The sequence below is a fragment of the Sapajus apella genome, unplaced genomic scaffold (assembly GCF_009761245.1).
Source record: "Sapajus apella isolate SASKATOON/1434 unplaced genomic scaffold, GSC_monkey_1.0 scaffold14, whole genome shotgun sequence".
In the NCBI taxonomy this organism is placed as follows: Eukaryota; Metazoa; Chordata; class Mammalia; order Primates; family Cebidae; genus Sapajus; species Sapajus apella.
Window position 1 is genome coordinate 4,847,273 of NW_022436954.1, and position 24,125 is coordinate 4,871,397.

General features: G+C 56.2%; 2 protein-coding genes across 6 annotated transcripts; both read right to left on the reverse strand.

Moving 5' to 3' along the window:
- Nucleotides 1-334: 334 nt before the first annotated feature.
- On the reverse strand, nt 335-9,814 carry RAB1B (RAB1B, member RAS oncogene family). The gene is made up of 6 exons (XM_032282777.1): nt 9,648-9,814; nt 6,591-6,663; nt 6,212-6,307; nt 6,004-6,099; nt 1,856-1,987; nt 335-1,764 (listed from the first exon to the last, which is right to left on the reverse strand). The coding sequence occupies exons 1-6, from the start codon at nt 9,659-9,661 to the stop codon at nt 1,570-1,572; spliced, it is 606 nt and encodes a 201-aa protein (XP_032138668.1). The 5' UTR covers nt 9,662-9,814; the 3' UTR covers nt 335-1,569.
- Nucleotides 9,815-10,434: 620 nt separating this feature from the next.
- On the reverse strand, nt 10,435-20,566 carry KLC2 (kinesin light chain 2). Of its 5 annotated transcripts, none has more exons than XM_032282768.1 (16): nt 20,288-20,565; nt 19,399-19,637; nt 16,263-16,493; nt 16,042-16,111; nt 15,208-15,430; nt 14,521-14,608; nt 14,316-14,417; nt 14,049-14,222; nt 13,826-13,925; nt 13,198-13,247; nt 13,034-13,101; nt 12,508-12,616; nt 12,260-12,418; nt 12,060-12,184; nt 11,790-11,847; nt 10,435-11,413 (listed from the first exon to the last, which is right to left on the reverse strand). In XM_032282768.1, the coding sequence occupies exons 2-16, from the start codon at nt 19,624-19,626 to the stop codon at nt 11,330-11,332; spliced, it is 1,869 nt and encodes a 622-aa protein (XP_032138659.1). In that variant the 5' UTR covers nt 19,627-19,637; nt 20,288-20,565; the 3' UTR covers nt 10,435-11,329. The 5 variants fall into 5 exon arrangements, with proteins under 5 accessions (XP_032138659.1, XP_032138658.1, XP_032138662.1 ...); XM_032282767.1 differs by having other exon boundaries at nt 19,399-19,670; XM_032282771.1 differs by having other exon boundaries at nt 19,399-19,670; nt 20,334-20,537.
- Nucleotides 20,567-24,125: the final 3,559 nt, after the last annotated feature.

The following is a 24,125-nucleotide window of genomic DNA, read 5'->3' on the forward strand; positions in this document are numbered from 1 at the left end:
AGCGGCGTTTGGGGGGACCCTGAAAGACGTAGGGTCAGGTGCAGTGGGGGCCCCCTCGATGGCCGACCGACCCCACACCTCAGCTGTGTGCCCCGCGGGAGTTGGCAGCAGCTCGCCAGGTATGCGCTGATGGCCACCCGCCTCTTTCCCTGACAGAACGGTGCTGGGCCCTTAGGGACAGACCACAGAAGCACAAGCAGCTCTCCTGGCCTCAGGAAACGGGGTCAAGGGCTTTTACCAGCAGCCTTAGAACACAGAAACCAAGCCAGGACCCCCATGCATCACCCACCCCAAAGCTGGGCTTACACCACAGACCACACTCAGCCACCACAACTTCCTTGCAAAAACCCTCAGCTCACCCGAGGGCCAATGGAAATTTATTTATTTATTTATTTTGTCCTTTTCCATCTTTCCCCAAGTGGCTTTTCCTCACAAAATGCCTGACATGACACCAGAGAGGAACCTGGGAGCAGGGGGCTCCCCGAGGGGCAGCCCAGGAACTTAAATACAAGCTGGAGGGCAGGGCACAGGTGGGACAGGCAAGAGACAGCATGAAGGGCATGGCTTCTCAGGGAGACCAAAGACTTGCTTTCCTAGAGGAAGCAGCTGTGCCAGAGAACAGGGGATAGGATCCTGGGTACAGAGGGGGTGAGCAGAGAAGCCCCCCCACAACCCTGGGTGGAACCCACATTCCCCAGAGGACAAGTAGCGGCAGAGGTTGAGGGACTGCCCTGGCAGGCTCCAGGGACAGAGGGGAAAGTGAGCCAGATGTGCTGCCTCGGGGAAAGGGAGGAGGTGCTGGCAGAGTGAGGGTTAAGGCTGGTGCCCAGCCTCTGGCTCGGTGGGTCTTCCGCCTCCGCCTGACGTGGGGACAAAGGGGCACAGTGGGCAGGCTGCGCATGGGCCTGGCTCTGGCAGGGCAGAGGGTGGCAGGAGCAGACTCCCTCCGGGCTCAAGACACAGGCCCAGCACCACTACCCACCCACCAGCCCTAGATGTACTCAGACCCCGCCACAGCTAGATGGCTCGAGCTGGGAGTGTGGGAGGGGAGAGGAGGCAGCAGGGAGAGGAAAGGTAGGCTGCTGGGCCTCTGTGGCCCCCATGCCCGTCCTGAGGTCCAGCCCAGGTCCTGGACCCCCTGGCCCTGGGCACTGACTGCAGCCAGGGCAGTAGAGGCTGGGGAGACTGTCAGCTCTTGGACAGGGGGAGAGAAGAAAAAGGGCAGGAGAGAAACCCAGTGCAGCATACCCGGGGGTGGGAGACTGACAGAAGAGCCCTCATTCCAAAAAAAAGGTGTGTGGTGGGCATCTTGGAAAGTTACCTAGAGGCAGCAGCAGAGCAGGCCCCCGCCCTGCCCAGCCACAGGTCCTGGGTGTCCTCCCTTAAGGACCCTGACAGAACCAGGGCTCAGGGCAGCAGGCAGATGGGCCAGAGGGAGATGGGGAGCCCGGGACACCCCAAAGCCACAGACTCAAATGCCCCAGGAGAGGGAGAGGGAGGCACCTCCTGCCCCTCTAGGGACATCATCTGGAGAAGGTGCCCCCTCCTGTCCCACTCCATGTGCCCCTCCTAGCAACAGCCGCCACCCGCCGGCTTTACAGGGGTGCTGTCGATCTTGAGATTGGGCCGCTCGCCCCCGGAGGCTGCTCCAGGGCCCATCCGCTTTTTGATCTCAGCAGCCATGGTCATGAACGCTTGCTCGACATTAGTGGCGTTCTTGGCACTCGTCTCCAGGAAAGGGATGCCCAGAGAGTCTGCAAACTCCTGACAAGGGAAGAGGAGAGAAGAAGAGGGGAGAGCAGGTGAGGAGCAGCAGCCCCAGCCCCCACCCCAGGCTGCCCGGCCTGCCCGCTACCTTGGCTGTGGTGTTGTCCACCACCTTCTTGGTGGTGAGGTCGCTCTTGTTGCCCACCAGGAGCTTATTGACGTTCTCGCTGGCGTAGCGGTCAATCTCCTGCAGCCACTGCTTCACGTTGGCGTAGGATTCCTAGAGGGGGTCAAGGTCCAAAGTTATTTTGCTTCCAACTCTCACCCCTACCCCCAGGCATGGAGAACAGGAGCTTCTCTGAGGGAAATAGTGCAGCTCCGGGCCCCTGCAAAAGGCAGAGCCCTGGGCTCAGGGATGGAAAGGAAGCCCTCTGCTCCAGGCTGAACCTTCCTCCCGGCCTCCTCCATCCGAGACCCAGGACAGCCCCAGCAGCCTGCCAGTTGCCCCAACACCTCAACAGCTGTCCAAACCTCAGGGCCTGCCTGCTGTGCTCCCTGCAGCTGTCTCTCTCCCTGGGACACCTGCAGGCCTAACCACACGTGGGAAGCAAAGAGAGAGCAGAGGGGAGACAGGAACAGAGTTAACAGGTCCACAAGAGTCACGGTTCCCAGCGTGGCCTGAGAATCCCTTTAAGGTTTGAACACTTGGAGCACAGTGGAGGTTGAGGGTCCTCTCAGAGGCGGCCCTGGCCCATGAGGAGACAGGAATCCTGGGAAGAGCCTAACATTCATCCTACTTGACACCAACAGCCTCCTCACTTGGCTTCAGACTCTCCCAGCAGCTTGCCCCTGCCCCACACACAAAGGACAGAAGTTTTTTTTTAAAAAAAAAAAAAAAGAAAGAAAGAAAGAAAAAAGAGAAAAGAAACAATGGTACTCAGAGACCAGGAAAAAAAGAAAAAAGAGAAAACAAAGGACAGAAGTTTTAGGAAAGTGCTCAAACTAGGGCCACTTTTCCTCCTTAGGAGCCAGAGGCCTGGTGATGTCACACTGGCTCACTTAGACCTCTTGCCACATTCCACGTTGGGGCCTGTGCTAAGTGCCGGGGACAAAGGGGGAAATCAACCTGGGCCCTGCCCTATCACATCCAGGGGACGGAAGAAGAATAGATCATGCCACGCACAAGGGCAAGACAGGTTAGAAGGCAAGGGCTGGGGTGTCCCCAGACCACCTCTGCTCTAGGTGGCAGCAACAGCAGACCAAAGCCCACAGGTAGGAACTGGCCTTGTGCAGGAGAGGTGCCAGCTGGGGAGCTAGCATGTGCCAGGTCACAGAATGGGAGGGGCATGGTGTCTCTGGGGAATGGGAGGAAGTGAAATGCTGCTGGGATGCAGATGCTCAGCAGGGAGGGAGAAGAGGGAGGGAGGGAGAAGGGGAAGGTAGGCAGAGGCCAGAGCACAGACAGTCTTAGCCTGGCTAAGTCTTGGACAGCCAGGAGCCAGTGGACATTTTCTTACGCCAGAAGCAGCAAGATCACACCTGTGGTCTGAAAAGCTAGTCCTGGCAGGAGGCAGAGGCCAGATCAGACCAGCAAGATGAAGACCAGCTGGGAAGTGGTTGGAATAACCCAGGAAAGAGAACATGCACCGAGACAGTGAAGCACACAGGATTTAGAATCAGACCACTGCTGGTGAAGCCCTGGCTCAGCCATTTACTGTGTGACCTCAGGTATGTGACCTGACCATTCTGAGCCTCAGTTTCCTCATTTCTATAAAATAGCACCTCCCAGAAGGACTGCTGTGAGCATGAGAGAATGAACGCAGGCTTGTCTCCTAACAAGTGCTTAATTAGCAAGGGCTGCTATTATCCTCATCACTGCTATTATGAGGGGACAGATTTGAGAAGGATGATGGGGAGAGAATAAAGGGGACTTGAGACTGACTGGATGGGGGAGGGAAGAGTTTTCTGGTCAGGCTGACAAGGATTGTGCCACAAAGACAGGGATGCAGATGGGCATGGTGGCGCACGCCTGTAGTCCCAGTGACTCAGGAGGCTGAGGTGGGAGGATCCCTTAAGCTCAGGAGGTTGAGACTGCAGTGAGTTATGATCACACCACTGCACTGCAGCCTGGGTGACAGAACGAGATCCCATGTCTTTTTTTTTTTTTTTTTTTGAGACAGAGTTTCACTCTTGTTACCCAGGCAATCATGTGATCTCGGCTCACCGCAACCTCTGCCTCCCAGGTTCAAACGATTCTCCTGCCTCAGCCTCCTGAGTAGCTGGGACTACAGGCATGTGCCACCATGCCTGCCTAATTTTTTTTTTTTTTTTTTTGTATTTTTAGTAGAGACGGGGTTTCTCTATGTTGGTCAGGTTAGTCCCAAACTCCTGACCTCAGGTCATCCGCCCACCTCGACCTCCCAAAGTGCTGGGATTACAGGTGTGAGCCACTGCGCCTGGCTGACTCCATGTCTTAAAATAAATAAAAACTTGTTGGGCATGGTGGCTCACACCTGTAATCCCAGCACTTTGGGAGGCTGAGGCGAGAGGATCATGAGGTCAAGAGATCGAGACCATCCTGGCCAACATGATAAAAACCTGTCTCCACTAAAAATACAAAAAAAAATTAGCTGGGCATGGTAGCACACGCCTATAGTCCCAGCTACTCGGGAGGCTGAGGCAGAGCTGCTTGAACCTGGGAGGCAGAGATTACACTACACTACAACCTGGGCAACACTTCGAGACTCCGTCTCAAAAAATTAATTAATTAGTTAAAAAATAAATAAAAATTTTAAAAATGGGGATAGAGGCGCTGGCTTGGAGAGAGACAGTGAGGCTAGTGTTGGACATCTGAGTTCTGCAGAAGCTGCCTGAGGATGAGAAAGGGTATGTTCAAAAGCCAAAAGTCCTGAGTTCTAAAACCGGCTTTGCCCTTCCTGTGAGGCCGGTGGCAAGTGACTTAACGCCTCTCCAAGCCTCCTCATCTGGAAAACACAGGCCCCACCATTTAGTTTACTAGAGGAGATCATTGAGATCAGGATTAACACAGACAGAAAGTGCCAGGGCAGACACGGACAGAGAAGGGAAGCCACAGCCACAGCTGTTAGATGCAGGAATCACAAAATACAAGGCAGAAGCAAACCAGAGTGGCCATAGCCATGCACAAGAGTGAGGAGGAGAGTCCGGGGCAGAGCTGGGAAGCAGCAAACATGGGTGACAGGAGGCAGCCCCGGAAAAACAGTCAAGAGCCGCTGACAATACAGAATCAAGTGCTGCCGGAGACGAGGGAGGTGGGACAGGCCGCTCTTCAAGGAGAGAGAAGAGAACAGACTTCAAAGCCATGAGAGGTCGATCAGCTGAAATGAGGTCACTGGACACGGCAGTCAGGAGGGCCTTGGTAACCTCTGTCTGGATAGTAGGTATGTAGCTTCCCCACAGCTCATCAAGAGCTGGGACATCATGAGTTCCTGGTAAGCTAAAGAGCCCAGCTGCCCCTCAGATGGGGACTCTTCCCAGACCAGGGCTGATTTAAGCTTCTCCTCATCTCCAGAGCTTGGCCCTGTCAAGCAACATTTGGTAGAAAAAAACAAAGCAGGTGGAATGAGCCATCCAGGCTTTATGCCTCCTGGACTAGCTGGAGACCCCTCGGCAAGTCACCTCACCATCCGGAGCCCAACTCCTCACCTGTGCGACAGGAACATAACACAGACCTCTTCTGAGCATCAGAAGCAATCTGAGGGCTAGGCCACATTCTGTCAACTGTAAGGTTTCATGGGACCATTTCTGGCTGTGGCTACAACCACTGCCAGTCACATGGGGCTAACGCTGCTGCTGGAGACACAGGACTTCTAGCCTTGCTCACAGAGCTCAAGCCTCCTCACTTCTTTGTGTAAGGCTCTCTAATTGTCCTCTGTACCATGTCTTCACATAGGAAGCCACAGGCCCAGCATAGCAGCCAACTGGCTGACTAAACTCCCACAATACACAGGTGCCCAGAAGACCAACAATAAGGTGGTAAGTCTGGCTTGGTGGAGAGGGAATGTGTGAGCCCTTGTCCTGACAAGATGCTGCAGCAGGGCCCTGGGAGGATCCATGTCTGTGGCTGTTTCGCTCCTTGTGAAATGAGTCCGAGTGCAATCACCTATTTTTTTCCTTTTCCTAGTTAGTTCTTGCAAACAGGCAAGTACAGTGTCCTTTCCAGGAAGCTTCAGGAAAGAGAGGATGGAAGAAGGAGAAAGAAGAGTCAAAGACCTAAGACTGAGAAGGCCAAGCTGAGAAAGGCTAGTCCGGGAGTACCTGGTCAGTGACGTCATACACCACGATGATGCCATGAGCCCCCCGGTAATAGCTGGAAGTGATGGTCCGGAACCGCTCCTGGCCCGCTGTGTCCCACTAGGAGACAGTAGGCAAAGGAGCAGGTCAGCTGGGGGCTCCACGCCCAGAGTCCCTTCCCTCCCAAAGTGGTTACCTCTGTACTGGGGGTTTTGGGAAGAGCAACACTTACGATCTGAAGTTTGATAGTTTTGCCATCCAGCTCAATGGTTCGGATCTTGAAGTCCACCCCAATGGTGCTGATGTAGCTCTCTGTGTACGTGTCATCCTGGAAGTTCAGGGGCCAGGGTAATGATGGAGTGAATAAGCTGAGGCTTGGAGAGCCTCCCTCCAGCTCCCTGCCCCAGCTGGGTCTCCAAACCACCAAGCCCCAATTCCCAGCATCGAGCTGGCCAGCCCTGTATCTTATTCAGGGCAGATGTGCAGCTGGCAGGTCTTACAGTTTCAGCCCTGGTTACCAGATCTTGTAATTACTGTGCTCTGGATTGTCCCTTCTCCCCCAGCTGCCAGTCAGGACCCCAGGCGGATGGTATGGGAGGCTTCTTACTCACAGCAAACCGCAGGAGCAGGCATGACTTGCCCACGCCTGAGTCGCCAATCAAAAGCAGCTTAAACAGGTAGTCACTGGAGAGAGAGGATGGGAAGGCATGAAGGAAGGCAGGGAGCCCACCAACTATCATGTTGGAGTCACAATGACAGGATCCCCCTACCCCATGAGGCATCCCTCAGTTTATTTCTTTCGTTAGTGATCAGGTCTCACTCTGTCACCCAGGCTGCAGTGCACTGAAGTGATGCGGCTCACTGCAGCCTCTACCTCCTGGGCTCAAAGTAATCATCCCACCTCAGCTTCCCAAGTAGCTGGGACTACAAGCTAACCCTTTTTTTGAGATGGAGTTTCGCTCTTGTTGCCCAGGGTGGAGTGCAGTGGCTCGATCTCGGCTCACTGTAACCTCTGCCTGCCGAGTTCAAGTGATTCTCCTGCCTCAGCCTCCCAAGTAGCTGGGATTACAGGTGCCCACCACCATGCCTAGCTAAGTTTTGTATTTTTAGCAGAGATGGGGTTTCACCATGTCGGCCAGGCTGGTCTCCAACTCCTGACCTCAGGTGATCCACCTGCCTCAGCCTCCCAAACTGCTGGGATTACTGGCATGAGCCACCACACCTGATCCCCGGCTAATCTATTTTTTGTTGAGACAGGGTCTCACTATGTTGCCCAGGCTGGTCTCAAACTCCTGGGTTCAATCAATTCACCTGCCTTGGCCTCTGAAAGTGCTGGGATTACAGGGGTGAGCCACTGCACCTGGCCATTCCTTGGTTTAGAATACTATGGTGCTCACCAGATCTTCCCACCAGTCCCAGTTGGGGAGGGCTGATGCCTCCCTCCACAAACAGCTAGCCTAAAGGTTTCTCAGCTTGCTGTCTAAATTCTCACTTTATGGAGAAAGAAATCAAGATATAGAGAAGCAAAGAACCTGCCAGGGTGACAGAGCTGGATATCCTACCCTGATTGCTGAGACTTCATGGTTTGGTCCAGTAGGGGCTATTTAGGAAATCCCCAGTACATGCCCTGTGGTGTGCCTGGCTTAGCAGGAGAGGCCTCAGAAGCAGAAGCCAGGGCCCAGCCTAGAACCTATTAAGTGAAAAAGCCACTTAAAGAGCCTGATGGCTGGGTGCTGTGGCGTGTGCCTCTGGTCCCAGCTATCAGGGAGGCTGAAGCAGGAGGATTCCTGGAGCCCAGGAGTGCATGACCAGCCTTGGGTGATGTAACAAGACCCTGTCTTTTTTTTTTTTTTTTTTTGAGACGGAGTCTTGCTTTGTCATCAGGCTGGAGTAAAATGGGGTGATCTCGGCTCACTGCAACCTCTAACTCCCTGGTTCAATCGAGTCTCTCACCTCAGCGTCCCAAGTTGCTGGGATTACAGGCACATGCCACCACACCCAGCTAAAGACGGGGTTTCACCATGTTGGCCAGGATGGTCTCAATATCCTGACCTAGTGATCCACCGCCTCAGCCTCCCAAAATGCTGGGATTACAGGCGTGAGCCACTGTGTCTGGCCGACCCTGTCTCTTTAACAACAACAACAACAAACAACCTGTTATGAAGTCACCAGGAAGAGGTGGTCAAGTTGCAATGAAAATTGTACTTAAGGCTGGGTGCAGTGGCTGACACCTGTAATCCCAGCACTTTGGGAGGCTGAGGCACGAGGATCATTTGATCCCAGGAGTTCAAGACCAGGCTGGGAAACATATCAAGACCATGTCTCTACAAAAAATTTAAAAATTTGCCAGATGTGGTGGTGTGCCTCTGTATTCCCAGCTACTCAGGAGGCCAAGGAAGGAGGACTACTTGAGCCCAAGAGTTGGAGGTTGCACTGAGCCATGATCACACCACTGCACTTCAACCTGAGTGACAGAGGCCCTGTCTCAAAAAAAAAAAAGGTAAAAGGTAATCACATTTAATATTATTGAGTTCCAACTTGTGACTGACCCCGTGTGAAGTACTTAAAATGCATCATCTCATTTAATCTTCACAACAGTCCAATGATGTCACTTTTGTCATTGTCCACTCATGAGGAAACCAGAGGCCAGAGAAGGGAAGTGACTTGCCCTAACTTACACAGTTTATCGCTTTAAGACTCAAACCAGGTTTGTCAGACTCCAAAGTCCCTGCGAGAGCCTGCTGGTTCCCTTCTCTGTTCCCCTCCCAATCCAGGTCAGAGCTTCACCCTTCCCCAAGGAAACCTGAGACCTGGATGTGGAGGAGAAAAAGGAAGTGGCAGAAGAGGAAGAAAATAACTGACACTTGGGGAAAACTATTCGTCCTGGGCATGCGATGTAGGCCATCTACCCGCAGGGCGAGTGACCAAGAGTGAGGAGAGTTTGAGGACCAGAGAACCCCACTGGTAGGGGGAGAGCAAATTCCATATTCATCTAAACTTCACCGGCAGCGTGACAGCCAAGGGAAGGGGTGTGACGGTGGCGATGGGGGCCAGAGCAAAAGCGAGGAGAGGGCGGGAAAGGACGGACAGCCGGGAGCGACAGGACTGCGCGACCCAGGAAAGGGGTAAGAGGTAGCCCCGGAGGAGAGAACCTGCAGGAGACGCGACCCAAGAGGCACTTCAGGGCCTCCCGCGTAGTTGGCCAGCTTCTGGGCAAGCCCCAGGAGCCGGGCTTCGGGAGAAGAGGGCAGAGAGATTTACTGCCCGACCTAAAGGGTCGGAGCCTGAACCCGAGACCAGAAACTATCGAGACGGGCTCCAAAACGTCGGGACAGTTGTCAAGCAGCAAGTGAGGAAACTGAGGCCTGAAATGACCAGGACTGCGGGGTCATCTGACCGATAAGGCCTGTCTCGGGCTCCAAGAGCTGCCCCTCGGGGTCGCCACGTACGGGCTCCGGGTGAGGACTCGGGGTGTTGAGCCGGGGTCCTGGGGCCCCTGGGGGGAGGGGCAGAACCCGGATGTAAGGGGAGGGGGGGTGTCAGCGGAAGAGAGACCCGGATGTGGGGGCGCCGCACAGTCCTGACCCGGGCCAGACAACCCCGGTAAGCGTACAACCCCGTACTCGGGATGGAGGCTGCGCCGGACGGCGCGGGCGGGGCTCACTCACTATTCGGGGTTCATGGCGGCGGCGGCGGCCCGCTCGGTCGCTCCCAGTCAGCTCTGCTCCGCCTCCCGTTCCAAGATGGTGGCCGCTCCGCCCCAGAGGCCCCGCCCGCGATGCGCAGGCGCAAATGTTGTCGTCTGGGGCCTCGCCGCGCTGCTTTTCGGAACTTGTAGTCGGCCACGTTCTCCTACTCAAACCAGCCGCGCAGGCGTAGTCGGGGAGCCCGCGCCTCCCCGTCCACTCCTATCACTGCTAGCGCATTGCCTTCTGGGGTTTGTAGTTTGCACAGTGGACGCACCTAGGCTGGAGCACTGCCTGACTGCGCGTCGGTGTTTAAAAAGCTCAATACAGGGCTGCGCTTCGCTCGTTTCACATTTGTCTGACGGAAGCAGTCATCCTTACCCTCTCAGCACCCACACTGGTAACATTAAATGAGAAAGTGGGTACTAGTAACAGGCTAATACATTTGTCCAGGGTTCTTCGTGTACTGGGCACTCCTAACTCGCAGCCGCGTATCATTGCCCGCATTTCATAGGTGAAAAAACTGAGTCTCAGGAAACTGACTCAAAGTTAAAAACTTTGTCAGGAGCAGAGCTCACAAGAGCCCGCCGTCTCTAGAATCCCAGAAGTGACTTGTGGGTTCCCCACACAATTCCCAGGTGGGGCAGAATACTTAGGCCCACCTGCGCGGACAGTGGGTGAGCAAACCCACTCAGGCGCGATCCTTCCCGGCTCCACCAAGTATGGAGACGCTGGGGGCCCCCGACCTCCGCCTCAAAACAAGCCCGGCTCAGATTCAAACCGTCTTTATTTCTACAGCAACATCTGAAAATAGAGAGCAGCTGCCTCACCCACAACAGCGGCAGCCCCTCCTGCCACAGGGGACCGTCGCCGCCCCTCAAGAGAAGCTGCAGGCGTGGGGGTAGGCGTGGTAGGATGGCTCGGCGGGCGGTGCCCGGGGCAGGGTCTGGCCGTGCCTGGGCGGGGCCGGGCGGGAGGGGCAGTGCATAAGGCCGGGATGCGGGGCAGGGCCCGGCGGTGGGAGGACGGACTACGGGAGGCTCCCGTCCTGGGGCACAGGGCATAGGCGGGGTAGGACGCATCCCAGGAGGAGAGCGAGAAGGTCAAGGTACCCCCTTGGGAAGCGCCACTCCCGAGAATGTGGAGCCTGGGAGATACCACCGCACGGAATGGGGGTGATTAAGGCCTGGGCGGTACCACTAGAGGAGGAACAGGGGAGGCCCGGGTAGTACCGTGGACTGAAGGGAGGGGTGCGGCCAATAACTTATTTCTCTATATACAGAAGCAACGGCCGGGTTGACTTGGGAAGGCGGGTGAGGGTGCCGAAGGGCCGGCGAGTGCTTAGTGTTCTTGGTTCTGGGGTTTGTGGAAGCCAGGCCACTGAGTCTATCGTGGAGACTCCAGCCGGCACCTCCTGCTGACCACGAACCTAGGGGAAGAGAGGGCCCTGCTGGAAGGAATAAATAAGGTATCGAGCTGGAGTGGACAGGCCCAGCTTCCAGGGCTCAGGCTGAGATGACAAGGGAGAAGGTTACCCTGAGATTGAACAGAAAAGACAGGGGCCATGGGGGAGAGAGGCGGGACAAGCAGCAGGCCCATGCGCAGGGCTGGGGTGAGGGGGGTGTGCCAGGTGGGCGCTCTGATGACTGGCTGCCCCTTCAGCATTAGCCCACCAAGGAGCTTCGTCGGGAGAGGTCCATCGAGCTGGAGCTGAGAGTGCGGCTGTCAGAGAGACCTGTGCCTCCAGGCTGTGGGCAGAGGGAGCAGGCAGCTCAGCCCGGTGCTGCTGCGGGTCTGTGCTTCCCTGGCCCGAAGGGGCCTGACCCGGGAGAGGCAGGACAGAGGCAACTGGAGAGCTGGGCAGAGGCAGTGGCAATTCCAGCCCAAGGCCACGCCCTGGTGCCCTGACACTCCCACCCCCCTCCTCCGTGACTGTGTTGGCACTGGCCGCTTACACATCCACCCACAGGCAGGGGCTGTGTTCCTCCTCATGTGTCTCCCCATTGTCCAGCCCAAAGTAGGCCTGAGACAGAGTCGGGAACTCTTGCTGGATGAAGAGGCATGCTGGAGGGAAGCTAGGCAGCATGCATGCTGCCCAGTGCCCGAAAGCCTGCCTGCCCCTACCTGGGCTGGCTCTTCCACACTCTTGTTGAGGAAGTTGAGGGAACTGGCCCGCTTCATCCTGAGGGAAAAGGACAGCCTGGGATTTGCCAAGGTGAAACTCAGGGGAGATGAGGGCAGGGAGCAGGGTGGAGCTGGGGAAGGAGCAGACTGGTGGGTGATGGTGCCTGAGGGATAGGGAGATTGCCTGGGGTCAGCAGGGCTCACTGTGGGTCAGAGGCTCATCTGGGGTTGTTGGGTGGTTCTTGAGGCTCACCTTGGTGGGGGGCTCACCTGGGGTTAGGGGGCTCCTGGGGGCTGCCCCCCTGCAGCTTCTTTACCAGCATCTCGCTGCTGCGCCTCAGGGCATCCCGGAGCTTCCCAAAGGAGCCACTGCGCCGCAAGGAGCCACTGCCATCCTGCAGATGGACAGGCTCACCTCTAGGCCCTGCTGGCCACCTAGGCTCCCAGTCCGCCCCAGCCCCCCAACTCACCCCACTCCACTCAGGTGTAGGCCCTGCCTCCTCGAGGTCAGACTCAGACCGAGGCCCAGCACCCCCAGCCACGTCTCGGCTGCCACGGCGGTCTCCCCGCCCGCTACTGCCATCTTTCAGCAGTTCCACCACCTTGGTCTGGCTTGCGGGGTCCAAACCCTGAGGGAGGGGCAGGGGCATCAGGAATGACTGGGTCACACCCAGGGCCACACAGGTGTCTGCCGACCTGTTCCTGCATGGAGCCCCACCTGCTTCCGGTTGCGGCTGGCACAGTCCTCTAGCGTGTGCGCGGCTTCCAGTTTGCCCTGGCGCCGGTACAGAGCCCCCAAGCTGCGCAGGGTGGTGTTGACCGTGGGGCTGTGGATGGGACAGTCTCAAATTCCATGTTCCCCCAGACCTAGGGCCTATCCTGGTACCCAGCCCACACGGGCCCTGAGGAAGCAGGGACCACTGGGCTAGCCAGAATCCATTCTCTCCCATGTCAAGCCCTGTATTGGGCCCACCCAGCCTCTTCTGTCCTGGGGGAATGACCCCAGGGCTGGGGACCTAGCCCCAGGGCCCTCATGGGATGTGTCACCCGGACCCAAAGCTGGGAGACCTGGAGCAAGAGAATTAGGCCGAGAATTAGGATAGTGAACCTTCTTGGGATAGGTGACCTGTGAGCTGGGACTTGCCAGATGAGCGGCAGAGGAGAGGTGTGTCAGGGATGAGAGTACGGAGTGCGGAGCCCGCCTTGCAGTGCCCAGCTCCCCAGCCCCACCCCGCCCCCCTCACCTGTCTACTTTACAGGCCTTGTACCAGCTGCCATATTCCCCATAGGGGGCGCTGTCCCGGCGCCTATCCTGGAGGAAAGAAAGGTCACATGAAGTGAGAGCCCAGGCCCCGTGTACACATCCAGCCTCCCCTGACAACTGCCCAGCCCTGCCCCACAGAGCTACCTTGCTCTCCTCCCGCTCCTCTGCATGCATCCAGATGGGCTTGTTGTCCCCTGGGGAGAGAAAGGGGACTGTCACCAGCCTACCACATAGGCCTCACCTGGTTGGGCTGGACACAGGATGGGGTCTGGGGAGGGAGGACCAGGGTTGAGCTTTGTTGAATGAAGGAACGAGACCCAAAACACTACTGACCCTCTTCTGGACAAAGAGATGAGCAGAACAGACCCTTACACACCTCAGGCCATAGCCCAAGACATGTGATAGGCCTGAATGACGGGCCAGGCTCCAAGGGACTCAGGAGCAGGAGATGACTAGCCATCCGGGGCCAGAGGTGGTTTCCCAGAGAGGGAGACGCTGGGGCCAGGCCCTCAAGGTTAGCAGGAGTCACCAGTGGAGAAACGGGATGCAAAAGTGTGTGAGGCACTGGCAGGCCAAGGGGGCTGCCTGAGTCAGGTGTGTGTTCACATGTGTAAATGTGAACACAGGTAGCTGGGCACTAGCTGAGGGTGAGGCTGGGGACCAGCCAGGCCGAAGCCTGAGGACCTGCTGGCTGAGGGATTTGTCCTGGGTGCTGATGGCAGAGCGGGCCTGGGATGAATGGGCCAGAGGCACATGGCAATCATGCACTCACCATTGACAGAGCCAAACTCTTTCTCGTGAGCGCGGGTAAGGATCTCCTTGTACAGGGTCTCTGCATCCTGGTACTTGCCCTGCTTCAGGTAGCAGGAAGCCTGGAAGCAAGGGACCCAGAGAGTGAGCGGGATGCATGGAGCCAAGCCATTCTCTCCTCCTTCCCCAACCTCATCCCTTCCTCCCTCCTTCCCATTCTCCAGCCCCTCCCAGCCCCAAGGCACCAGGTTGTTCTTGGTCTTAGCCACGTTGGGGTCGTCGGGCCCGAGGCGTGTAGCATAGATCTCCAGTGCCCGCCGGTAGTAGTATTCCACCTCTTCGGCTTTGCCCTGGTTCTGGCATAGCAGGGCCAGATTGCTGAGCTGCTTGGCCACGTCTGGGTGAAACTTGCCCAGGACCTGAGACGGGAGAGGGAGCCAGGGGCTGGGCTCAGGGCTGCCTGGGTCCCTGCCTCCCAGACCCCCAGCCTGCCCAGCCCTGCCTGCTCCCACCTTCTCCCGTATCTCCAGAGCCCGCTTGCACAGCGGCTCGGCCTCCTTGTACTTGCCCCGCTTGCCATACAGGACCGCCAGGTTGTTTAGTGTTGCAGCCACCTGGGGGTGGGAGAATGGAAGCTCCTTGACCCAGGCCCTGCAGGACTCTGGGACCTGCAGGGGATGGGGCACAGCCCTCACCTCCCACCCAATCCTCACTCACGGCCGGGTGGTCCTTGCCCAGTGTCTTCTCCCGGATGGCCAGAGCATCGTTGAGCAGGTGGGCAGCCTCCTTGTACTTGTTCTGGTCCCTGGGAGCAGGCAGGAGCACGGTCAGGGCTGTCCTCAAGCTCAAGGCCCTCTCCAGTGGCCTTCAATCCCTGTGGTCACTCCTGTACTCATTGAGGAGTATGACAGTGTGGGGAGACCTGCTCAGCTCTTGCCCTCTGAGCTCTGGGGGCTGTGGGCAGTTTTCTCACAACTGACTGGGGTGTGTGGTGCTGGGGTCCCACCGACTGCCTAGTGGCCTGGGTGCCACACGGCTCTCCTGCTGCCCCTCTAGCATGTCCTGCTCTCCAGGTCCCAGTGCCTTTGCTCATCCTGGCTTTTTACCATGGGAACCTTTTCCAGCCCTCTTATGTTGGGCAAACTCACTTTCTGCCAAAGCCCCTCCTCCAGCCTTGGTACCTGGAGAAGCCATGCGGACTCCCCAGGACCCTCGGAGTCCTCATGTGCGGTCCCTCCGAGGTTCTGGCCAAGCCTCTCTCCTACACTAGGCAGTTTTATTCGCATCTACAGCCCAGCTCCACGCAGACGGGGCCCAAGTCCTGGCCCACAGCAGGCACCAAGGGTTGGTGATCCAGGGCTAGAGCCTTCCAGAAGAATTCGGGCACCCCCAGGGAGCCCTCACCGATAGACCAGTGCCAGGATGTTAAGCATGGTGGCAACGTCAGGGTGGTCGTGGCCTGAGGTCTTCTCCAGGTCCTCCAGTGCCTGCTTGCAGAGTGGCACAGCTACCTCATAGCGGCCCTGTGAGGCATACTGGATCACCAGGTTGTGCAGGGTGCGGAGCCGGGCCGGAATCTCATATCCCCCATGCTGAGCAGACACATCCCCTCCTCCTGGGCTAGGGGCTGCAGGCCAAGGGCAGGAGGTCAGATGTACCATCTGCCCACTGGGCTGGGCTGGCACATGCCAGCTGTGCCTTTGAGCCACTTGACACATGGCCCTGGGCAAGTCACTAAGCACTCTTTCTCAGTTTCCCCAGTGGGTCTAGTTACCCCATAGAAAGAGGGAGTAGAGGCCCAGCTCCAGTATGTCAGGCTCAGTATCCTGGGGTAAGTCTCCTAACCTCTGAGCCTGTGTCCCTGTGTACAGAGTGGAAGCCCCAGTGCTCGCCCAATACCTGAGCAAGGCAGGCACTGGCCCCGGTGTGGCTCTGTCTGCACGTGCCTCCCTCAGAGGTGGCGCAGAGAGGAAGATAACTCTCCCAGGGATCTGGGGAGCTAGTGGCAGAGCAGCACTGGAAGCCAGGCTGGCGAATCCATAGCTCTTAACTGTGATGTCTGCTCCCCAGAACTGGGGGATGTGAGAAGCAGCAGCACGTACGACTGTTCTTGAAGCTCTAACACTAGGATGTCATGAGCAGAAGTAAGGCAGGAAGGAACATGGCAGCCACTCGGTCCCAAGGACTGAGAGTTCACACAACCTTTCCTTCTCCCACTCCAGAACTGCCCATCCGCACCTGGGCTCTGCTCATCCTCATTGGGGAACAGGTCATCCAGAGTGTCTTTGGGGACGTCCCCCTTCTCCTCCTGGGGAGGAAGACAGGATGAGCATCAGGGAAGGAAGCACAGGGCGGCCAAGGTGACCACGGGCTGGGGTGGAGCCAGATCTGCTCCATGCTGCCCCCTCCCTGCTCCCAGGCCCCCTTGCTGGGCAACAGTGACCATGGTAGGGACTCACGTTAGGGGAGGCGTCTTCGTCCAACTTGCGGATCTGGCTCATGAACAGCAGGTGCTGCTTCTCCTCCTCGAGCTGGGCCACGGCTTGCTCACTGCGCTGCAGCTTCTGCTGTGTGCCCGCAAGCTCCTCACGCAGCCACTGGTTCTCCTGCACCAGGCGCCGCACCTGCGCCCGCAGCTTCTGCTTCTCTGATTCTACAGCCCCCAAGTGGCTCGACAGTGCCAAGATCACCTGTGCAAACAGCCCAGGTAAGGGCTGGAGCCCTGTCGATCCCCTCGCTTGACTCTAACCTGGGCCTTGTAAAGAGCCAGGCCTGACCCTACAGTGAGAAGCTGCAGGCCTTGGGGTTCTCTCCTCCTCAAGGGAGAATCTCCTCAAGGCCCCAAATGTACCATAGTCCAAGGCCCAAACCCAGGAGGCTTGGGAATCCCCAATTCATTCCTTCTGGGATCAGGAGAACCCCAGAAAAGTGCTAGTTGGGGTGCTATGCTTTCCCTGAGCTCCTAGCCCCTTCTTTCATCCCTCCCTGGGTTGTACTCAAGCTCCTGCTGCCACAGCCACTAGGTTACTGCTCCCTGTCCCAGGGCTAGCGCTTGCCCACAGAACTCTGCTAGACGGCTGAAAGGCCACCCAAAGACTGTCCCCACTTCTGCCAAGGGGCCACAGCATCCCCTGCCTTTCTGCAGCTCCCAGGTAGGGAAGGGGCATGTGTCCCAAATGCTCAGCTGGCATGAGGAGCCACAGGGACAGGAAAAGCCTTGGCCTCAAACTCCACCCCTCTGCCCAGCCTCTATAACTCCTTTCCTGAGTTTCTAGTCTCTTCCTGCCTAGGTTCCACCCTCCCTTCTCTCTCTCTTTTTTTTTTTTAATTTGAGATAAGGTCTCACTCTGTCACCCAGGCCGAAGGGCTATGGCACCATCACAGCTCACTGCAGCCTCTACCTTCCAGGTTCAAGTGGTCCTTCCCTCCTGAGTAGCTGGGACTACGGGTGCACACCACCACACTTGGCTAATTTTAAAAACTTTTTGGCTGGGGGCAGTGGCTCACGCCTGTAATCCCAGCACTTTGGGAGGCAGAGGCAGGCGGATCATGAGGTCAGAAGATCGAGATCATCCTGTCCAAAATGGTGAAACCCCATCTCTACTAAAAATACAAAAATTAGCCGGGTATGGTGTCATGTGCCCCTAGTCCCAGGTATTTAGGAGGCTGAGACAGGAGAATCGCTTGAACATGGGAGGCGGAGGTGGCAGTGAGCTGAGATCGCACCACTGCACTCCAGCCTGGGCGACAGAGACTCTTCTCAAAAAAAAAAAAAAAATTTTTTTTTTTGTAGACATGGGGTCTTGTGATGTTGCCCAGGCTGATCTAGAACTCCTGGATTTAAGCAATCCTCCCACCTGGGCCTCCCAAAGTACTGGGATTACAGGCGTGAGCCACCACACCTGGCCTTACTCTAGCCCTTCACCCTTTCCTGGTCCTTCACGGTCCAGGGTTATTTCTGCAGTGGTGTCTCCAGCTAGTCACACCTCCCACTCTGCTCCAGCTTCACACATTGCCTTGAAGCCCATGCCCTCCATGCGGACTGTCCCCCCTCTGTGAGAGTGCATGTGCTCCACCAGGTGCAGGGCCCCTGAGTGGTCCTCTCCGCCTCTGACAGCCAAGTGGCAGAGGAGTGAATGTCCTTGCAGAGGGCCAGGCTGTCTGGGACCCTGCACTTTCTAGTTGCTTAGCAAATGCCTAAGTGACAGGTGTTTCCATAACCACTAGCTTAAAAAAAAATAATTCCCCCAACAGCCTGGAAGTGTACACAGCAGATGGCATGATCCCTATTTTAAAGACAAGGAAACCAAGATGATACAACCTCCCCAGGATTCACGCGCCAGGCAGGGGCTCAGCCAAGCTCTGAGGGGATAAAACAAGTCTAACTCCTTGTACATCCCAGTGGCTCCTGGACATTTCCATCTGTCTGTCATCCTGGCAGCCTCAGTTAAAGGGGGCCAAAACAGAGTTCTGATCCACCCAGGCCTTCTCCTTCCTTAATTTGCTAAAACCACAAAGCTGGGAATGATTCTCCCCTCCTCTCTCTCCCTTATTCCACCCCCGGCTCTTGCTAGACCTACCTCCAGAACATCCAGAACTGATCCCTTTTCTCCACTGTCATGGCCACCCCTTAATCGCAAGCACCAGCTCTCATTTGAATTCCAGCAGTGGCTTCCTAACCACTCATTGCAGAGTGATTCCATCCTTGACCCACTCAGGTTTATTCTCCACATCTCAGCCAGAGAGTTTTTAGAAACCCAAGTCAGACTGTGTTGCCTGCCTGCTTAAAGTCCTCCGAAGGCTTTCTGATTTCCTGAGAATAAAACCCAAACTAACCAGGCCACAATCTGGCTCTTGGTTTCTCCCCAGGCCTCTTCTGTCCCTCTCTGCCTTCCCATGAAGCTCCAATCACACAGTTCTCCCAGTTCCCCCACCACAAGCTCTTTCCTACCCCAGGTCCTTTGCACATGCAACTCTCCCCCACCTCCCTTTCCTGGAGGCTTGTTCTTTTCTTCCTTCAGGTTTCAATTTGTCATTTCCTCATAGAAGTCTTACCTGACTAATGGACAAGACTCGTTGCTGTGAGTGATCATAAGATCTTGTTCTTTTCTTTGTAGAACTCATCATAATTTACAACAACCAATTATTTCTGTATGTGCGTTTTTGTTTCTTTTCCAAATAGGGCAGGAATCTTGTCTATTTTGTTGGGCTCTGTATCCACCTAACACCCTGAGTGGCCCATCACAGGCACTAAATAACTCATCTGTTAACATGTGAATAGCAGAATGAATTGGTGGGGGGCAGTGTTTCCTTAAGGATTTTCTTTCTGTTCTTTTATGCCATCCAGTCTCCCTTAGGTAGAGGGGAGCCCGGAATGGGGCTCCGCGTGGGGGCAAGGGCGATCACGGGCTCTTGAGACAGGGCTGGGATCGCTGAAGTGCATTTATTTCTTCAAAAGATATTTTCTGGGGTCCTAACATGGGCTCCAGGAAACAGACGGTTCCCTGCTCAGATTTTGCTCCTACATTACCGGATTCCTCTGGAAGGCTCAATCCCTCCAGTGACCTCCCACCTCAGTACCCCAGACTGACCTACCTGGGCCTCCCCCAGCCCTAGCTCAATGGCTTCCAGGGAGCGACGCAGGAGGATGCAGCGCTCCTGCGAGCCAGGCTCGGCTTCGCCGGCCTCAGGCGCAACCAGAGGAGCCAGCAGGGCACGATGCTCCCCACGCAGAGTCTCCAGTCCCTGGATGACGGCCTTGGTGCCCAGCACGATCTCATCCTGGCTCAACTTCTCCTCCCGCGGAAGCACCATCATGGCCATGGTTGTGCCGTCTGTGAGGACGAGGGGGCAGGCGGGTGCCAGGCCTGGTGCCACACCGCCGTCCACCTCGGATTAGGTAAACACAAGCGGTCCCCGGACGCCTGGGTCCCCGGTGTGCCCAGGTCCGCCAGCCGACAGCCCGCACAGTGCCCACGCTTGGCCTACAGAGGGCGCGCCCGGCTCGTCTGGGCCAGGGAGACGCAATGCGGTGCAGCCGGACCCTGCTTCGGCCCCAGACCGCCCCCCCGGCTTAGGCCGAGTTAGGTGGCCCAGTGTCCGGGTTTCCCCGGGGACCTTCTAACCAGGGCAGGTATGGGGATCGTGGGAGCTCACGCCACTGCGGGGGACCCCGGCCTCTCCGGCGATCCCGGCCCAGCCCCTCGGACAGCTCCCTCCCCAACAGGCAGCCCAAGCCGCGGAGCCCATCCCCCCGACGGGCCGACCCTGCGGAGGACCGCCTGCTAGAGGGGCTGAGACCGCGGCCCTTCAGGCCGTACCACTCCCCTAGGCCAGCACAACGCCCTGCGGCCTCCCCTGAAAAGGCCGAACCCTCGCCCCGAGACACCCGGGACCGCGCCCCCTCCCAGGGCTGGCCCGACCCTCCCAAAGGCCGCGTCCACGACGACCCCCTCCCCTAGGCCGACCCGGAGCCCCTCCCCACCTTTAGGGCCTGATCCCCTCTTCCGCCCCGATCGGCCCGCGCCGACCTGCGCCTGCTGTTCGGGCCCGGCTCCGGCTCCGGCTCCGGCTCCGGCTCCGGCTCCCGCTGTCAGCCGCTTCACCTGGACCCGAAATCGCGAGCCGGTCCCGCCGCCTCCATCTCGCCGGACTTCCCAGCAGCCCCCGCGCCGCCTTAAAGGTGAAGCCGCTACCTCGGCGGCGTCGGAGGGGGCGAAACAAGCTCTCTGCCTGCTTGCTGTCTTAAAGGAGCGCGGGCCCGGCTGGCTCCAGCAAAAGAGGGACGGGGCGGGGCCATCGGGGAGGGGGCGGGGCTAGGACCCACCCGGATCGCAGTTCCCAGTGGCCGCCAACTCCGAGGGGTGCCTCGGCTGCAAAATGCCGCGGCGCCTCAGGGTGTGGAGCTGCTCCGGAGGTCGAACCCGAAGGTACCTACTGTGGCGCCATCGAGGACGGCGGGAAAAACAGGCCCAGAGAGGAGGCTGGGCTTCCCGGAGTACAGAGCGAGGCAGTTATCACTAAATGAGCGCCTACTGCGCGTTGCGCGCTTTGGTGACTTGAGTGCATTGACTTAACGCTTACAAAGACCCGGGAAGTGAGTGCCGCTCTTGCCTGATTCGCAGATCTGTCCCCAGGCTCCGCATCCTGGAGTCATATCTGGTGGGGGATGCACCATCTCTGACAGAGGTGGTTCAGCGCCCTTAGCTCAAGTACATCCCGTGACAGGGAGCTTACTAGTTCGGCTTTGAGACAGCTCCAAAAGTTAGCACAAATTTCCTCGCATAGAACCGAAGTGCCTTTCTGCATTGCTCACCCACAGCCCTAGCTCTGTCTTCAGGAAGAAGGCAGCTCATGCTGCCCGGCGTGTTGTCATCTCTTCCCCGGGCTGCCCCTGGTCCCTTCACTCAGTCCTGAGGCAGTTTCCTGACCTTTCCCCATCCCAGTTTCTCCTTTCTGGGTGTAGTCTAGCATATCAGTCCGGGTCCTGCTCAGAAGGTGGTGCTCAGCCCGGGGCCCAATGACCAGAGACAAAGAGTCTAACTGCACAGATCAGAGGGACGGTCCCCCCATAATGAGAATGCCACCTGTCCACAAAAAAAGCCGCAAATCAGGCTGCCTTTGACACAAGTGAAGACCCTCTATTGTGCACATCTCAGTAACATCCAACCAGATTCTTCTCAAATCTGTGCTGTGCCAATTACTTTTTTTAAGAGACAGGTTCTTACTTTTACCGCCCAAGCTGGTGTGCAGTGGTGTGATCATAGCTCACTATAACCTCAAACTCCTTTTTTTTTTCTTTTTGAGATGGAGTCTCTGTCTCACAGGCTGGAGTGCAGTGGCTCAATCTTGGCTCACTGCAACCTCTGCCTCCTGGGTTCAAGTGATTCTCCCGCCTCAGCCTCTCCAGTAGCTGGGATTATGGGCGCCCACCACCACACCTAGCTAATTTTTTGTATTTTTAGTACAGATGGGGTTTCACCATGTTGGCGTGATCAACCCACCTTGGCTTCAGCCCAGCCTGTAACCTCAAATTCCTAGGCTCATGAAATTTTCCCATCGTAGCCTCCCAAAAAGCTAAGACTACAAGTACATTCCACTACACCTGGCTATTTTTTTTTTTTCCAATTTATTTTCTTAGAGACAGGTTCTCGATATGTTGCCTAGGCTGGTCTCAAGCGATCCTCCACCTCGGCCTCCCAAAGTGTTGGGAGTACAGGCATGAGACACCGTGCCTGGCATGATTTTTTCCAGATAGCTAATACTTTCATATGTGCAACATTGAAAAGACATACAAAGGCTGGACTTAGTGGCTCGCACCTGTAATCGCAGCACTTTGGGAGACTGAGGTGGGTGGATCATCTGAGGTGAGGAGTTCGAGACCAGCCGAGCCAACATGGTGAAACCCTGTCTGTACTAAAAATACAAAAATTAGCTGTGCCTGGTGGCACATGCCTGTAGTCCCAGCTGCTGGGAAGGCTGAGGCAGGAGAATCACTTGAACCCGGGAGGTGAAGGTTTCAATGAGCCCACATTGCACCATTGCACTCCAACCTGGGTGACAGAAAGACTTTGTCTCAAAAAAAAAAAAAAGAAAGAAAGAAAGAAAGAAAAAGGCATACAAGCAAGTCACAGTGAAATGTAGTTTTCTGTGACTGTTGTTCTCAGCCATCCAGCTCCCCTTTCCAGAAGCACCGTCCATTGTTTCTTATGTTCATTGATTATATTGTTTGCAACAGTGCTGAACTTTCCCTGTCCATTTCAGCTGGTCAGTTTTCCTCCAGGGCCCCTGAGGTTGGGGATTTTTGTGTTTGGGATCTGTGGTCCTTCAGCCCTCACATTGGCCTTATTTTCCAGATATATTGCCACTGGTTGGGCGGGGCTCAGTGCCTCACACCTGTAATCCCAGCACTTTGTGAGGCTGAGGCAGGCAGATTGCTTGAACTCAGAAGTTAAAGACTAGCCTGGGGAACATGGTGAAAACACATCTCTACAAAAAATATGGTAGGGCCTGGTGGCTCATGCCTATAATCCAAGCACTTTGGAGGCCAAGGCGGGCGGATCACCTGAGGTCGGGAGTTCACGACCAGCCTGACCAATATGGTGAAACCCTGTCTTTTTTTTTTTTTTTAAAGATTGGGTTTCACCATGATGGCCAGGCTGGTCTTGAACTCCTGACCTCAGGTGATCCACCCACCTCGGCCTCCCAAAGTGCTAGGATTACAGGCGTGAGCCACCGCGCCCGGCCGAAACCCTGTATTTAAAAAAAAAAAAAAATTGGGCCAGGTGAGGTGGCTCCTGCCTGTAATCCCAGCACTTTGGAAGGCCAAGGCAGACAGATCACGAAGTCAGAAGTTCGACACCAGCCTGGCCGATATGGTGAAACCCTGTCTCTATTAAAAATACAAAAATTAGCCAGGCATGGTGGTGCTTGCCTGTAGTCCCAGCTACTTGGGAGGCTGACACAGGAGAATTGCTTCAGCCTGGGAGGGGGAGGTTGCAGTGAGCTGAGATCATGCCACTATACTCCAGCCTGGGTGACAGAATGAGACCCCATCTCAAAAAAACAAAAACAAAAACAAAAATTAGCAGGGCATGGTGGTGTGCACCTATAGTCCTAGCAACTCAGGAGGCTGAGGTGGGAGGATGGCTCAAGCCAGGAGGTGGAGGTTGCAGTGAGCAGAGATTACATTATGCCACTGCACTCCAGCCTGGGTGGCAGAGCCAGACCCTGTCTCAAAATATATACATATATATATGTCGTGCTGATTGCACTTTGGTAAGTCTGCCTCTGTGCACACAGACTCCATCCCACCATGACTGGACTCCCATCTGGCCAGCATGTTCTGTTCACAGGGAGGAAACAGAAACTGGAGCACATGGTACTTTTGTTCTTCTTCATGACACTAGGTTTCAAATCTTTTGAGAAATAACTTTCTTAGAAGGCTTTCTCTCTAGAGATTGAGATTTGGTGGTGCCAGGATGAATCCTGGGCACCTCTTGGGATTTTTTTTTTTTTTTTTTTGAGACAGAGTCTTACCGTGTTGCTCTGGCTGGAGTGGAGTGGTGCGATCTCAGCTTACTGCAACTGCCACCTCCCAGGTTCAAGTGATTCTCCTGCCTCAGCCTCCCGAGTAGCTGGGACTACAGGCATGCACCACCATGCCCAGCTAATTTTTCTATTTTTAGAGACAGAGTTTCACCATGTTGAGCAGGATGGTCTCGATCTCTTGACCTCATGATCCACCTGCCTTAGTCTCCCAAAGTGCTGGGATTATAGGCATGAGCCTAGACCGTGCCCAGCCTAGACTCTTCTTTTTTTTT